General features: G+C 46.1%; 1 protein-coding gene across 3 annotated transcripts; it reads right to left on the bottom strand.

Annotated features, from left to right (window-relative positions):
• Nucleotides 1–573: 573 nt before the first annotated feature.
• On the bottom strand, nucleotides 574–12,965 carry palm1a (paralemmin 1a). 3 transcript variants are annotated; one of them, XM_040039961.1, is made up of 11 exons: nucleotides 12,792–12,965; nucleotides 12,324–12,368; nucleotides 9,982–10,027; nucleotides 9,605–9,685; nucleotides 6,992–7,116; nucleotides 6,818–6,881; nucleotides 6,507–6,528; nucleotides 6,370–6,438; nucleotides 6,161–6,235; nucleotides 2,702–2,833; nucleotides 574–1,981 (listed from the first exon to the last, which is right to left on the bottom strand). In XM_040039961.1, exons 1-11 carry the CDS (start codon nucleotides 12,809–12,811, stop codon nucleotides 1,443–1,445), a joined length of 1,218 nt encoding a protein of 405 aa, XP_039895895.1. In that variant the 5' UTR covers nucleotides 12,812–12,965; the 3' UTR covers nucleotides 574–1,442. The 3 variants fall into 3 exon arrangements, with proteins under 3 accessions (XP_039895895.1, XP_039895896.1, XP_039895897.1); XM_040039962.1 differs by lacking the exon at nucleotides 2,702–2,833; XM_040039963.1 differs by lacking the exons at nucleotides 12,324–12,368; nucleotides 12,792–12,965 and adding an exon at nucleotides 11,537–12,132 and having other exon boundaries at nucleotides 7,223–9,685.
• Between the last annotated feature and the right edge of the window lie 801 nt (nucleotides 12,966–13,766).

Below are 13,766 nucleotides of genomic sequence, written 5' to 3'. Positions count from 1 at the left end.
TTGTAATTGATCCATCTCAGTGGGGATTTAAATATTATAAGTGATTATCAGTAGTTTATTTTGAAGTATACTTTGCTTCATATTTGTCTCAGTTTTACCCCACTATTACACTTGATTTTGAAGTGGCTGTTGAGAGAAACCATTGTTTTGATATTTTTATGTTTTTTAAATATTGTGGGCCAAAGTTGCATGGACTCCACATTGGGATTAAGAAACACCTGCTGCTGTGAAAATGCTTAGAAAATAAAGCCAGTTTTGCAACCAGTCCCTGTTTGTCGTCATAAAACAGTCTACCATTTGAAATCTGCTACACTTGGCAGTGACGTGTATGAGGGTGTGTGTGGCAGTCCGGTCACTGAGCTGTGAGAGTTGGATCCTCTTGGCGAGCGTCGCTGACTCAGCGGGTGGCTCCAAAAACAGCTGATGGGATTGTGAGTGCTGTTTGATGGAGCCCAGTGTGAGTGAATCCTCTAAGGTTATGTCAGACTTTCAATGCAGCACGCTTCAAAAGATTTCCACAGAGACAAAGATCAGCGAATGCTTTTCAAACTTTCAGAGGTCAAAGAAGCAATCAACAATTAAAACGTTTAATTTTATTCAATAAAGACGACAGCAGCTTCAAGCTCTCATCTGTTTCCTGTAAAGATCATTGGTTTGAGCAGCGCTGGATTAAAACCTCTCAGACTGACCTGATCACACACAGCCATGCACGAGTCTGCAGGATAAGACCTCATTCAAGGACAGGTGAACAGACCTGTCAGGTATAAGACTCCAAACATGCATTTCTGTATTAAACCTTCATGTAGCTGTTTATCAGATTTATAGTGTACACATTAATTAATGCTATAATTTGCACAATCTTTTACTCTGCCCATTTTTATTGTCTTTGTTTGTTTTCACTGCTGTATATGTAACATTTTACACAGCCTTCAGTGCCCGTGGCACTTTTACTGTTTTATTTATTGTAGACTGGACCGTTTTTATCCTACTGCTCAAACACAATCATTTCCCTTGAGGGATAGAGAGGTACTTGTTGGTCCATATAGAAGGTGGAGGTGAAGAATTTAGGCTGCGGCACAAAAGCAGACTAGTTTCTGCTCATTTTATTTCTTCTTTTAAAAACTCAGACAGCTTCTAATAAATATAATAATACATTCACAGAAAGGAGGGGGAGGAGCTACAAACATCCTGGCACAGCGAAGGCGGAGGCTAACACTGAGGCTATGCTAACACTGAGACATGTAAGTACAGACGTGCAGAGTAAAAAAGTAAAAAGGCTTCAAGAAAATAGAAAAAGTAAAGAGAGGCTTTATACACCTGAAGGAAGAAACAGGAAGTGATGTTGGGGGGGCTGTGAGCAATGGGAGGAGTTTTCAGTCCTTTTTATTTTTGTATTTGCGTGCTACGTTTCAAGGCGGCACCCCCCCCCACAGGTCACCAGGTCACATGATGCTACAGCACTTACACGGCTTCTTCTCCTTCTCCTTCCCTGCCGTCTCCCCATTGCTTGCCACTGGTATCGCCATTGGAGGTTTAGTGGAGGTTGGTGGGGCCTTGGAGGTGGGCAGAGGTGGATCCGCCTCCTTTTCTCCCCCTGATGTCTTCCCGTTTGGGTCATCAATGTGCACCAGCTCGGCCTTCACCGTGCCCTGCAGCCCCAGCACCTTCTTGGTCTCGTCTTCATCCTCTACGCTCTGGTATCCCATGAACACCATGGTAACCGGGTTCTCAGTGCTCGCCTCAGCCACGCTCGGCTCACCACCCACTTCGGCCTCTAGCCCTGTGATCTCCACTGGAACCTGAGGTAGCGGCGACTTGGACCGCATCAGCCCCAACTCCTCCCGAACCTCTGCTGTCGGGAGGGATGTCACAGTGGTGACAGTCTGTGACATCATCGACGCCTCATCAGCTTTGTGGATGAGCTCTTCAACCTCAGAGGAGCTGAGCAGGTGGACATCCTCACCATTCAGCTCATGGACCACTGGGAGACAGGAAGACACAGGTGAGGGTCAGAGTGCGACACCTGAATGCTCTCCAGCTGAAGGACCAATAAAGACTCACTGAGTGATGTCACAGAGTACACCTGTGCATCAGCTTCCTTCAGCTGGAGCTGAAAGTGATGAGGTGTGACCACCTGACTGTCAGGTGAGTGTTGATCATGCAGGCAGGCTGAGGCCGCTGTGGCTTTAGGAGAAGGAAAACTGCTGCTGTGAAAACCTGCAAACCTCCAGCAGGAGGCGCTGCAACAACCAGACACATGGATCTGCTCCTCACGCTGTGCTATAAAATGTCCACTGCAGGAACTCAGCAGGAATGACCCTCAGTTCTGAAACTCTCAGGATACAACAGCCTGTCACAGGTGTGTAACGCAGGTGTCTAATGCTATGAAAATACCTGGTGGAACATCTGGCAGGTAATGAGTGGAGTTCAGAGGTCCTCCCAGATATGCTGAGAGTTTCTGAAGTGAAGATGTGGAGGTGTTCAGCAAAGACTGTGAGGGCAAATAGTTCAATAATTTAAGAAAAAAGAGAATGAGTGATTCATCATCTACAGTCCATGAGCTTGTGAAGAGATTCAGATAAATGCGCGCACAGCAGAGCTGAAATCAGCCCTTTGAGAGTCAGTTATTGCATCAGCAGGTCCCTTCTCTTAAAGCCGGCTTTGTTTTTATTTATTTTTCTTGTTTACTTGCTAACATCACCTTTCTGCTCATCTTCGTAAACTTTGACCCCTTGGTCAGAGAGGTCAACAGGAAGTTTGGTGTTACTGGACAGAACCCTGGTTTCCCCCGTCACTCTGTCCCGCTCTACTTTAATCTCCACCGAGTACATCGCTGGATTGGGAGGGGTTAGAAGGGATCACATGGGGTTACACAGGGTCAGAGAGGGTCAACACAACAGACACAATGAGCTGCTGTGGATGTAAAGATGAAGGCAGCAGACAGAAGGTTAGATCACAGAAGAGAAGAGTCAGGACAGAGAAAGCAGCAGGTCATAAACAAGCACCCCAGGTGAGGGTAACCTTCCAATAGCAAAGGTACAGCTCTATTAGTGTGACATGACATAACCATGCAGAACAAAGAAGGGTCTGATGAGGCTCTGCTCGCATCATCCAGACTGACTTTGGTACATTGTGTATATCCTCTCCTGCTGCCTCAAATAACTGAACTACCAAAACATTTCAGCTGCAAACAACCACAACTCAGATAAGTCCCAAGGATCAGATACATTAAATGGACACCAGCACCCACACATTACCCTGAGAGGAGCTGCTCAGCCATGAAGCTCCTGGTGCACAGTGTCTGCTGATGTTAATTCCAGGGATGGATGGATGAATGAATGGATGAACAGATGGATAAATGGGAGAATAGATGGATGAATGGATGATGGATGGATGGATGGATGGATGGATGGATGGATGATACGATACTCCCGGACAGACTAATAGTTAAACTGCTGGAAATTGGACTTCCTTCTACCACCTGCCGCTGGATCAGAGACTTCCTCTCAGACCGTGTACAAAGAGTTAGAGTGGGGCCTCATCTTTCCTCAGCCCTCAGCCTCAACACCGGCTCTCCACAAGGCTGTGTACTGAGTCCCCTACTGTACACTCTGTACACACATGACTGTGTTAGTTCCCACCCAGACAACACAGTCATCAAGTTTGCAGATGATACCACCGTGGTGGGGCTCATCTCAGGGGGAGATGAGACTGCATACAGAGCTGAAGTTCAGAGGCTGTCAGATTGGTGTGTAGATAACAACCTGGACCTCAATACCACCAAGACAAAAGAACTGGTAGTTGACTTCAGAAGGAGGAAGTCCGAGCTGCAGCCTGTCAGCATCAACGGGGAGTGCGTGGAAAGGGTCTCCAGTTTCAAGTTTCTGGGTCTGCACATAGACACAGACCTCCAATGGAGCTCTAACACCTCTGCGGTCTTAAAGAAGGCCCAACAGCGTCTCCACTTTCTGAGAATCCTCAGAAAAATGGACCTGAAGAAGGAGCTGCTGACCGTCTTCTACTGCTGCTCCATTGAAAGTGTGCTGACGTACTGCATCGGTGTGTGGTTCTACAGCTGCGCCACAGCACACAGAAAGGCACTCCAGAGGGTCATCAACATGGCCCAAAAAATCATTGGACATCCTCTTCCCTCCCTGAAGGACCTGTACAGCACTCGCTGTCTCAAGAGGGCACGCAGCATCCTACGGGACTGCACACACCCAGGACACCGGGTGTTTAAGCTGCTGCCGTCTGGCAGGAGGTTCAGGCTGCTGAGGTCCCGAACAAATAGACTCAAGGACAGCTTTTACAACAGGGCAATAGCCCTGATCAATGTAAATAGCTGACCTGACTGGATACCTCCCTGGACTTTTTAGGGGGGAGGTAACAATGTTTAAAACAATAACAATAATAATATTTATATTTATAACAAGGTGCAATAATAATTAATGTGCAATAATAACAGTGTGCAATACACATACACTTATTCTTCTTTTTTATACTAAGTTAATATACTGTGTTGTGTTGTTTGTTGCGTTGTGATGTGTCATATCGTGTCGTGTTGTGTTATATGTAGTGCCGACGTAGGACAGTTTTCCAATTTCATTGTACTACTGTACTATGTATGACTGTGCAATGACAATAAAGAGTTATCTTATCTTATCTTATGAATGAATGGATGAACAGATGGATGGATGGATGGATGGATGGGAGAATAGACTAATGGATGGACGGACGGACGGACGGATGGATGGATTGATAAATGGGAGAACAGATGGTTAGGCGGATGGTAGAATTTCCTGAACTGACTTTTGTAACAGTAGCGTCCTGTTAGCACCACATTGGAATTGCTGAGCTTTTCAAACTCTGTCTGTCATACAGATAAAGGCAGGTCACAGGTGCTGGATTAATACACCTGTGGCACTGATTCACAGATTAACAGGTGTAACTCAGGACTTTTGTCCATAAGTGTACATGGGAGACGTTTTCCATCAGATGTTGAGGGACACTGTGAGGAAGTGGAGGAAGAGGGCCTTGGATGCAGCTCAGGTTATTGCGAGAGTTTATTCCTGAAACTTGAAATCTGTGACCAGCAGCCGAGTTGCTGACGTTCGTACGGTCAGAGTCTGCCTCCTCTGTTGCTGCGTTGTTTGAGTACATGTGCATCACTCTGATTTTCTCTCTGCATGTTGAGTGAGGCTGCATGTATTTATTAAAGTCAAGGGAAAGAATGTGTATAGCTCTACTGATGTTTCTAATCTAACGCGCTTCAAGCTTCACTTAACATGTGCATGTTGACAGTTGCTGTGAGGACTCGACCTTCAGGATGGACTGAGTGCTGACACAGCGGTCACACTCTGGCTCCGACATCGTCTTTTTCCAAATACCTTCACATCTCCCGTGGAAACCCCTGCAGTCATGCCAGGGGTAGATTCAGACCTGCTTCTGTTCAGCCTTAAATACCAGCAAAGTGTCAGGAAACTCCCACAGCTTCATACATTCATTTAGCCCATGATTCATTTCAATAGCCTCCCACAGATCCTACACTATGAGGGAAACAACACAATAACACACACACACACCCATCACACCAGCCAACACACAAATTCACTGTTAACGTGACCCTAAAACGGACTTACAGATAGAGACAGGAAGACAGCTGTTAGAGACACATTAAGGTCGATGTCCCCTCTCCTCCCACGTGTCTACACTCTATGACCTCTGACCTTACACATTTGCAGGGTGAATGATAACAGACTCATTAAAATCACTGAAAGCTGCGATTAATCATATTTTACTGATTCTTCGAACCTCATCACGGAGAACCAAACACAAACTCTTAAAGTCAGGAAACAACATGGCTGATCTCATCTGTACTTTATTCTTTTACTGGCTTTATTAGACAGTGCATCAAAGACAGACAGGAAAGCAGGGGAAGACCTGCGTCAACCCTCCGGCTGCTCTCAGCCATAGGGCCTATGGCCATCTCCTCCTCCCAGTGAGCTAATCTTTAGCCATGGAAATATTCTGGATCTATTTCCTGACTTGGTGACTTCCAGGTGAGCTTCATGTCCTACCTGAGGAAAACTAGCTCAGTTCACCAGTTTAAGACGACCCCCGTCAGGTCGGTGCAGAGTGGGTGTGGTCACTTCTGACTCACCTTTCTTCATCTCCTCGGTCGCCTCTCTGGGTTTGTTCAGTCGAGGACTTTTGTTAACTTTGACCTCTGCAGGGGCTTGTGGGTAAAAATGGGCCAGGCACAAAGACAGAGCAGAGAAAGAACTAACAGTGAGGTTATCACAACAACTTACCGTAATGTAACTGTAATCTGATTACTGAGATCTGATTACAGTTATAGTACAGTCTCACCTTGGATCACCTGAGTTGCCAGTGGAGCCCTGTCCTGCTGATGCCTTTCGTGATCTTTGACCTCTACAGCTGATCAGAGACAAACGTGAGACAAAGGCTTCACGAATAAAAACAGACAGAGAAATTTAGAAATTTACCTGAAGCTGGTCTTGATGACACCTGGAGGCACAAACAGAGAAAGGAAGTTTATCTTCACAATAAGAGTCTTAACAGGAATCCTCCATCAATAAGTAGAAGGAAACGGGAAACAGAAACATGAAAAAACCTCCAAAGTAAGCCAGTCCTGCCAGTGAACCCCCCTCCCAACATCCTCACCCATGTAATCCAACCTAATTTGTTTCAAATGATCTATTAACCCTATGAGGACAGCAGAAAAGCTGATTTTAGAAAGGAAAAATAGCGATATTAGAAAACGTGTGTGTGCGTGCGTGCGCGCGTGTACACTCACCTTAATATTAGTTATGGTCTGACAGACAGATCCAGTCTCAAGGCCGACAAGTTCCTGCTGCAGCCTAAAGCACACACACACACACACACACACACACACACACACAGTTGATGGTTTTAATCCCACAGTGAATAAGGCCACCCTTCCTGGATGTTCGGGCTCGGCGGCTCAGACCTGTCGATGGTCTCCTCCAGGCTCCGGGTCCGGGCCTCGTCCTGCTCCAGCTGTCTACGGACTTCGTTCTGCTCGGGTCCAGCAGATGCTCCCTCCAGCAGCCAGCGGTCCCTCAGAGCCTTTGACTGAAACACAGGTCACACAGATGACAGCTTTCTTCTAACACGTGAGGAGGCACGTAAAGAAGAGCTGCAGAAACATGTGCTTAAAGTTCACTCATGATCTGCTCACTATGAAGCCCACCACCGAAGCCATCGTCATTCCTTCATCATTTCTTTATAAAGGAGGCAAGTTGAAGGTGTGCAGGTGAGTCCAGCTGTTCGATTGGAAGCTGTGAGTGAGACAGGAAGTCCTCTGACTGCAAACAGCTGACAGATCATCAGGAGAGGACAGACTGGCACTCTGATCCACTCAGAAAACAATTAACATAAAGGCCTGAAAGTCCACAGGAGACACCTGGGGATCCTGTCCTTCTTCACAGCTTCCAGCTAAGTGAGGAAGACTCCCCAGCAGGAAGATGTGTCATCATCCACAGAGCATGAAGAGAATAATCAAAGCAGATCAGAGGGTTCAAAGCATCTGTCAGCCTCGGGAATAGAAAGCTTCAACCTTAAAAAGTGTCAGAAAGGCTGAGCAGCTCCAGACTAAACAAATCAGCCAGCAAGATGAAGATCAGAGCAGCACGAGGAAGGAAACCGGGACATCAGACTTCACAGTCTGCAAAAAAATCCCCATGCACGGTTAAAACTAAACCAGCGGGTTCATCAGAGCTTTTTACATATATAACCTGAACTCTGGTCTCATTCTGAGCGTCTCATTAAACCCTTGCAGCTGACAGCAGCAGACACTCAGCTGCACGGCTCTGAGTAGGATTCGTCCTCGCCGGGTCGTCTTTCAAACTCTCAACGATTTTAATCAGCACTTTAAAAAGCTGCTTGTTTCACACACATGCTGGCAGAAAAAAATCTTTATCCATTTATTGTTTTGACGTTTCGGCTACACAACACTACAAATTGGAGAGCATCAGCATCATGTCCTCAAAGGAGAAAACAGTGAAAATGGAATAAAATCATTTTAGTATCTAATGATTGAAAGCAGGCGTGCACAGACAGCAAGGGGTGCTCATGGACCAACGTCCATCAGGAGGACGTCTGAGTGTCCTTTTAATAAACGCGTGAAGCCTGAATGGATCCTTTTAGTTGAATAAAACTATCTGGATGAGCTCGGGCTCTCTGAACTCGCGGCCTCCTCCTCATCGGGAAAACAGCTGCTATTTCACATGGCCCTGGCAGTCCTGTCCTACCTGCGTGCTGTTTGGCTGATCTCAGATATTTTTACCTTGCAGCTGTTCTCAGTTTGTGCCTCTTGAATCTCTGAATACCTGGAAGACTCGACACACAGTGAGCCAGCAGGAGTAGGAGCCAGAGAGAGTTACTCTTTATTTTTTCTGGTGAAAGACAAACTGATAAGAGTCATTAATGAAATATGATCTCATATCAAAGATCAATAATAGATGAGAGAATTTACTGGCAGAAATAAAGTTTCCACAGCACTTCAGTCTGGAATATACAACATCTGAACGACAGGTTTCTGATTCTGAGTCTCTTTGAAGCAGAAGATCAGCGATGGTTCTAAGGGTTTCCATTATGACTCTGTGATCTCAACTTATTTTAGACTCCTGAACATCATGTTGGAGGGACGGATGGTGCTGCAGCTTTGATAATAAGAAGCAATTTAAAACAGCATTGTGTTTCCAGGAATACAGGCTGATTTATCCCATAAAAGTGCACAGTTCTTCTCTGGAAGACCAGCTCTGAATAGTGTTGAATGTTACAAATTTTACAAAAATGTGCAAAACAAAGTCTAGAATAACCAGGACTGCGAAAAGCGTGCAGACCCAGGAACAGTGCAAGGACATCATCAGCAGACAGGAAGTAGGAACGCAAAAGAGAACACAACATAGAGCCGCCTATCAGAATAAAACAGGAAATGACCACTGACCATCTGAAAGAAGGACATGAATAAAAACATCAGTGTGAAAGAGCTGGACTCCACAGAGCATTCAGGTTTTGGTTTCGTTTATTTAGTGCACAAAAATGTTTCTTTGTGGTTTGGCATCAATGTCAGCTTTGTAGCCAACTCCACACCGACTCGTCTCAGGTCCCGGCGTGGGACCTGAGGGAGGGAGGGAAACTTCGTTAACACGATCATCTCCACCTGCCCATCAGACTTCATGGCACAGCCCCTTGAGTGCACTGCAACACCCCTCCACTGCAGCGGAGCCAGAGACCACGCCCCTGCCATAATCAGGCCTGGATCAGACCCAGATCAAACCTGGATCAGGCCTGGATCCGATCTGGATCTGGTTGAGTCATATCTGGATCACACCTTGATCACACCTTGATCAGACCTGGATCTCTGCAGCAGTCTGTTTACGTGCCTGAACAGACTCAGAGCTCAGAGACATGAGGTCTGAGTCTGACTCGTGTTTCTGCGTCTTCACGCCTCTTAGCAGCACGATTTAGAACGGTACGAAGGCTTAAGCATCTTGCTCACCTCTGAGTGCACCCGACCTTTAAACAGAAAACAGGAAACAGGAAGTGGTGGGCTCACCTTCAGGTGCTGTAGCGCCCTCCTGTCGTCCTCCAACTGACGCTTCTTGTTCTCGATCTCCGTCTGCCACTTCCTTTTCTCCTGCAGCATTATGGAAAACAGAACCAGCTGCTGATTGGGATCAATAATCCAATCACACTTCTGCTCTGAAGTAATCCACTGAGGTAATCTGATTACTGACTGCACTCTCTTAGTGTGGGCTTTTATTTTGAAATAAAATAAAAGTGTGTTTGTTTAGATAAAGTTTAAAATTCAGAGTCAACATTGATAACTTCGAGCAATAAAACTTACTGGGGGGGTGGGGTCTCACACACACATCTGAATCATTGATACTAGGTGTGTGAGATGCTGCATTCACTGACTGTAAGTAAACTCACCACAATGAGCTGCAGTCGATCCTGCTGATAGAGAACCTCGCTCACCCTGAGGGAGAGACAGACAGACAGGTTAATGATGTCACTGTGACATCACTGTGACATCACTGAATCGTACGTTTCCTTGTTCCGCTTAATACACAGATGCTCGATGCACAGCTCTGTTTACACTTTAGCCTCACACACTCATTCATACACTGACTAGCTAGCTCACACATACACACGCACACACACTCTCTCTCTCTCTCAAACACACACAAACACACACTCCAGCAGAGTCTTGAAGCGATCAGCTAACAAGTGCTCAACAGCGGTGAGTCATCAGTTATTTGCTGTAAAGATGGCTGCCCCTTCTTCAGTTTGCTTGAGCTGAAGGCAGTGCGAGGCCTCAGGCGGTCTGTGCTGGCGGAGCTGCTGCTGGTTGGTGTAGCACTCAAGAAACCAGAGTTCACCAAACAAGGAGCAGCCAGACGCAGATGCGGCGTTGGTCCCGCCCTGATTCCTCCCTGAGTCTAATGGGAGCATCGCACCCAAAGTAGACTTCATGTTTTATTCAGTGAGACTTCGACTGGAGGCTGAGACCATGAACTCATCGGGACAGAGGTCACTGGGTTCAGAGGTCAGCTCGATCCAGCTCTCCTCTCTGGAGGACACACAGTATGCTTTACACTTTAAACTTTTCCTCTCAGACACCTCAAACAAAGCTTCACTTTAAGGTCTCCATGGAGACCACAGTCCACTGCAAGGACCGACAACACCAGCAGCTAGAACCCGGCCCACTGGGAAGCAGTTCAGACACAGCGCCCTGACGAGGAGGAGGTGCTTTAAAGGCTCAAACTGAAGCTCAGGCTCTTTCTGTTTTTTTGTCCATGCGTGCTCAGCAGCAGTGAGATGTATTATAGAGAGGGGCATAGCAGGTAATGGGACAGGAGCTCAGACTGATGATTGGATGATATTAATTATTGATCAGTTTGTGATCCGTCTGAGAGGAAAGGGTTCCGGTCAGTCAGCAGGTGTGTGACTTTTAATTGAAACGCCGCATTAGAGGCAGACAGGAAGTCCATGCACTGCAGTGATGAAGTACTTGCAGTAAAAACAGAAGAGTACAAATACTCAGTTACATGTTAGAGTAAAAGTACTCTCAGCTTAGCCTTATAAAGTAAAGATAAGAGATAAGATCAGATAAACCTTTATTAGTCCCACATTTGGCACTAACACGTGGTTCTGCTCTGGGCTGTGTCCTTGTCCAGACACCACATCCTACTACTGCCTCTGAGCCTCCACCAGGCTGCAGCAGCTCCATCAATCCCACAGGCACACCAAACAAGCACACAGGAAGTGCACTTCAAAATAAAACAGCTGCTGGGATGAAACTCAACCAGCTCCCAGATTCTGATTGGCAGTCTTTTCTGAAGTCTGGGTTTATAAGTGGCTGTGAGGAAGGCAGGAGGAAATAATGAAGAAGTCACAAAGAAAACAGATTTCTGCAGAACATGATGGAAAATAATACAGATAAAAAATTCCCAAAACACAAAGTGGTAAGAAACCAATGATTTACCTGCAGCTTCCTGTTTACCTGCATCAGGTAAAATCTGATTATCTGATGAACCTCAAACATGACGTACAGAAACATCAGAACTCATCTCAGCACCATCTGACACCTGGATCTGCTCCCAGGTGTGACTCTTCCTGTGGGAATCATCCATCGGGTGCGTCTCTGCAGGTGTATGGTAACTCCATTGTGAGTGAGACTTTGTGCAGGTGTGTCAGAGCAAGTTTTATGCTGACGTTTCTGAAAATTCACACTTTGTGGTAATTCTTGTAATTCTGTAAGTCACATCGTGACATCATTAAAGAGGCTGCCTTGCTGAATTTAGAAAACTGAACCAATCGGACTGGGGCTTAAACCTTATATTGTGAAGAACCCCGCCGGAAGTCACCCTCTCCTCACACGTCCAACTTGAAGGAAGTGACTGAGCTCAAATGAGGAACACAGAAACTGATCGATATGTAATCATAGACGCTCGTGCTGCTTATTGATCAGAGCTGGTGCTGCTTCCGCAGAGGAAAGTAGAGCACAGAGAGGTTTGATCACTCCGCGGGTCCGCACGCCCTTTAACCCATCACCTGCCGCTGCGGTGACTCGGACACCCCCACCACACCCCCCAAAGTCTCCAGTTTGGTGCAGTTAGCCCCCCACCCACCCCTCGGTCCTGACTCAGCGCCCTGATGCCGCACAATGACGACACGAGTCTCAGATACGTCACAAACACAGAAAAACAACCAGAAGAAGAAAATAGAAGAAAGGAAAGAAAGATGAGAGAGAAGAAATAAAGTGTACTCACTCCTCCATGTCCGACGGCAGATCAGTCCGCAGCAAAATCAAACATCTGATCCACATCCGAGAGAGCAAACAAACCCGCCCACCGGGGAGGACGGAGGGCAGGAGGGAGGGGGGAGGAAAGGAGAGGAGGGTAGGAAAGGAGAAAAGGGTAGGAGAAGTTTTGAATGTTGAACCTTTTTTGGTCAGATTTTGACGTCACAGTTGAAAGTGTGCTTGCAGATTCATAATCAAGAGATAAGAGTGAGGAAGACTTTTACTTTGAAATCAGTCCAACATGCAAAAACGCTGTTATTGAATCCCAAAAGGTTGATTCTGTTCATCTGGACGTTTTCAGTGGGAGAAACGTTTCGTCATCATCCAGGTGACTTATGCAGTCTCAGCTTACAGCAGGTCTCCAACCTTATAAACGGTTCCTCTGCACAATGACTGAAACTAGCCAGACAGAATCAGCCTTTTGGGATTTACTTACCTGGATGACTGAGCATGCATCAAGAGGCTGTTACTGATCAATTGACTGATGGATGGAGGATCGATTTTAAGAGCTGTGAGGTGGACGGGATGAAGATGTGGAGCTCCTGGTCTCCATGATGACTTATTATTTTTATTACTGCAGCTGTCACGGGGACAGACTGGGACGTCAGACTCGGTAACAAAGCCTTCTGCTTCACACGAGTACTTCCTTCTGCACTCTCCATGTTTGCTCCTCGTCCTTCACATCATTTATCGTACATGTCAATCCATTTTTCATGAGCTTAAGTTTCATGAAGCTTCCTGCAAGTCATTCACATCATGAAAGTGATAAACACACGAATGAACCCAGAATTATCATCCAGTACCAGTAAGTACTCATACTTTAGTTACTCTCAGTGTAGTTGGAGTGCTTTTTAAACTCTGTGTTTCAGTGAAGCGCCAGGATGAGGCGCTTCATTTTGAATATAATGTCATATTTATGTCGACACTCCAGATATTTGGTAATGAACATGTTAAAGTTTTGTTTTTGGTACAGTTTAAAGACAGACATTTATCCCGAGGACAGTTTGTCTCATTTTCTTTTCATTTAATTAACACGGAAGGTGAAGCAATAATCCTGCAGCAACACCTAGTGGTGGTTGGAAAGAATTTTTTTTTTAATGGTTGACTTCCTGCAGACCATGCTTCTTACTGTACTAACAGTTTTACTACTCTCATCACTTCAGTGTGAGGAGTGGAGGTTCAGGCAGAGCTGGAAGATTGCTCAGGTCACTCTGAAGTCTGACAGGTGCTGGAGACAGCTGAGGCTGCAGAAGGGTTTATTCTGAGAAGAGGAGGTAGAATGTGAGTGGAAACAATGGTTTGGTTTCACTTGATCATATCTGAGGGCGTCTCTGATGGAAGCAGACGTTTCACGCATGGTAGGAAAGTTCACGAAAACCTCTGGACGGTGTTCCCTGCAGAACTTCTGACG

Source organism: Simochromis diagramma, unplaced genomic scaffold (genome assembly GCF_900408965.1).
Source record: "Simochromis diagramma unplaced genomic scaffold, fSimDia1.1 OVJJ01000026.1, whole genome shotgun sequence".
Lineage (NCBI taxonomy): Eukaryota > Metazoa > Chordata > Actinopteri > Cichliformes > Cichlidae > Simochromis > Simochromis diagramma.
The sequence above is the reverse complement of the archived record's forward strand: the minus strand, read 5'-3'. Positions and strand labels throughout refer to the sequence as shown.

Bases quoted from the DNA above. Each gene is read 5' to 3' on its own strand.
- palm1a (XM_040039961.1), bottom strand. From the start codon at position 12,811: ATGCATGCTCAGTCATCCAG. The intron at 10,028-12,323 runs GTGAGTACACTT...TCTCTCCCTCAG, and splicing joins CTGCCGTCGGACATGGAGGA to GGTGAGCGAGGTTCTCTATC. The intron at 6,439-6,506 runs GTAAATTTCTAA...GTCTCTGATCAG, and splicing joins GTCATCAAGACCAGCTTCAG to CTGTAGAGGTCAAAGATCAC.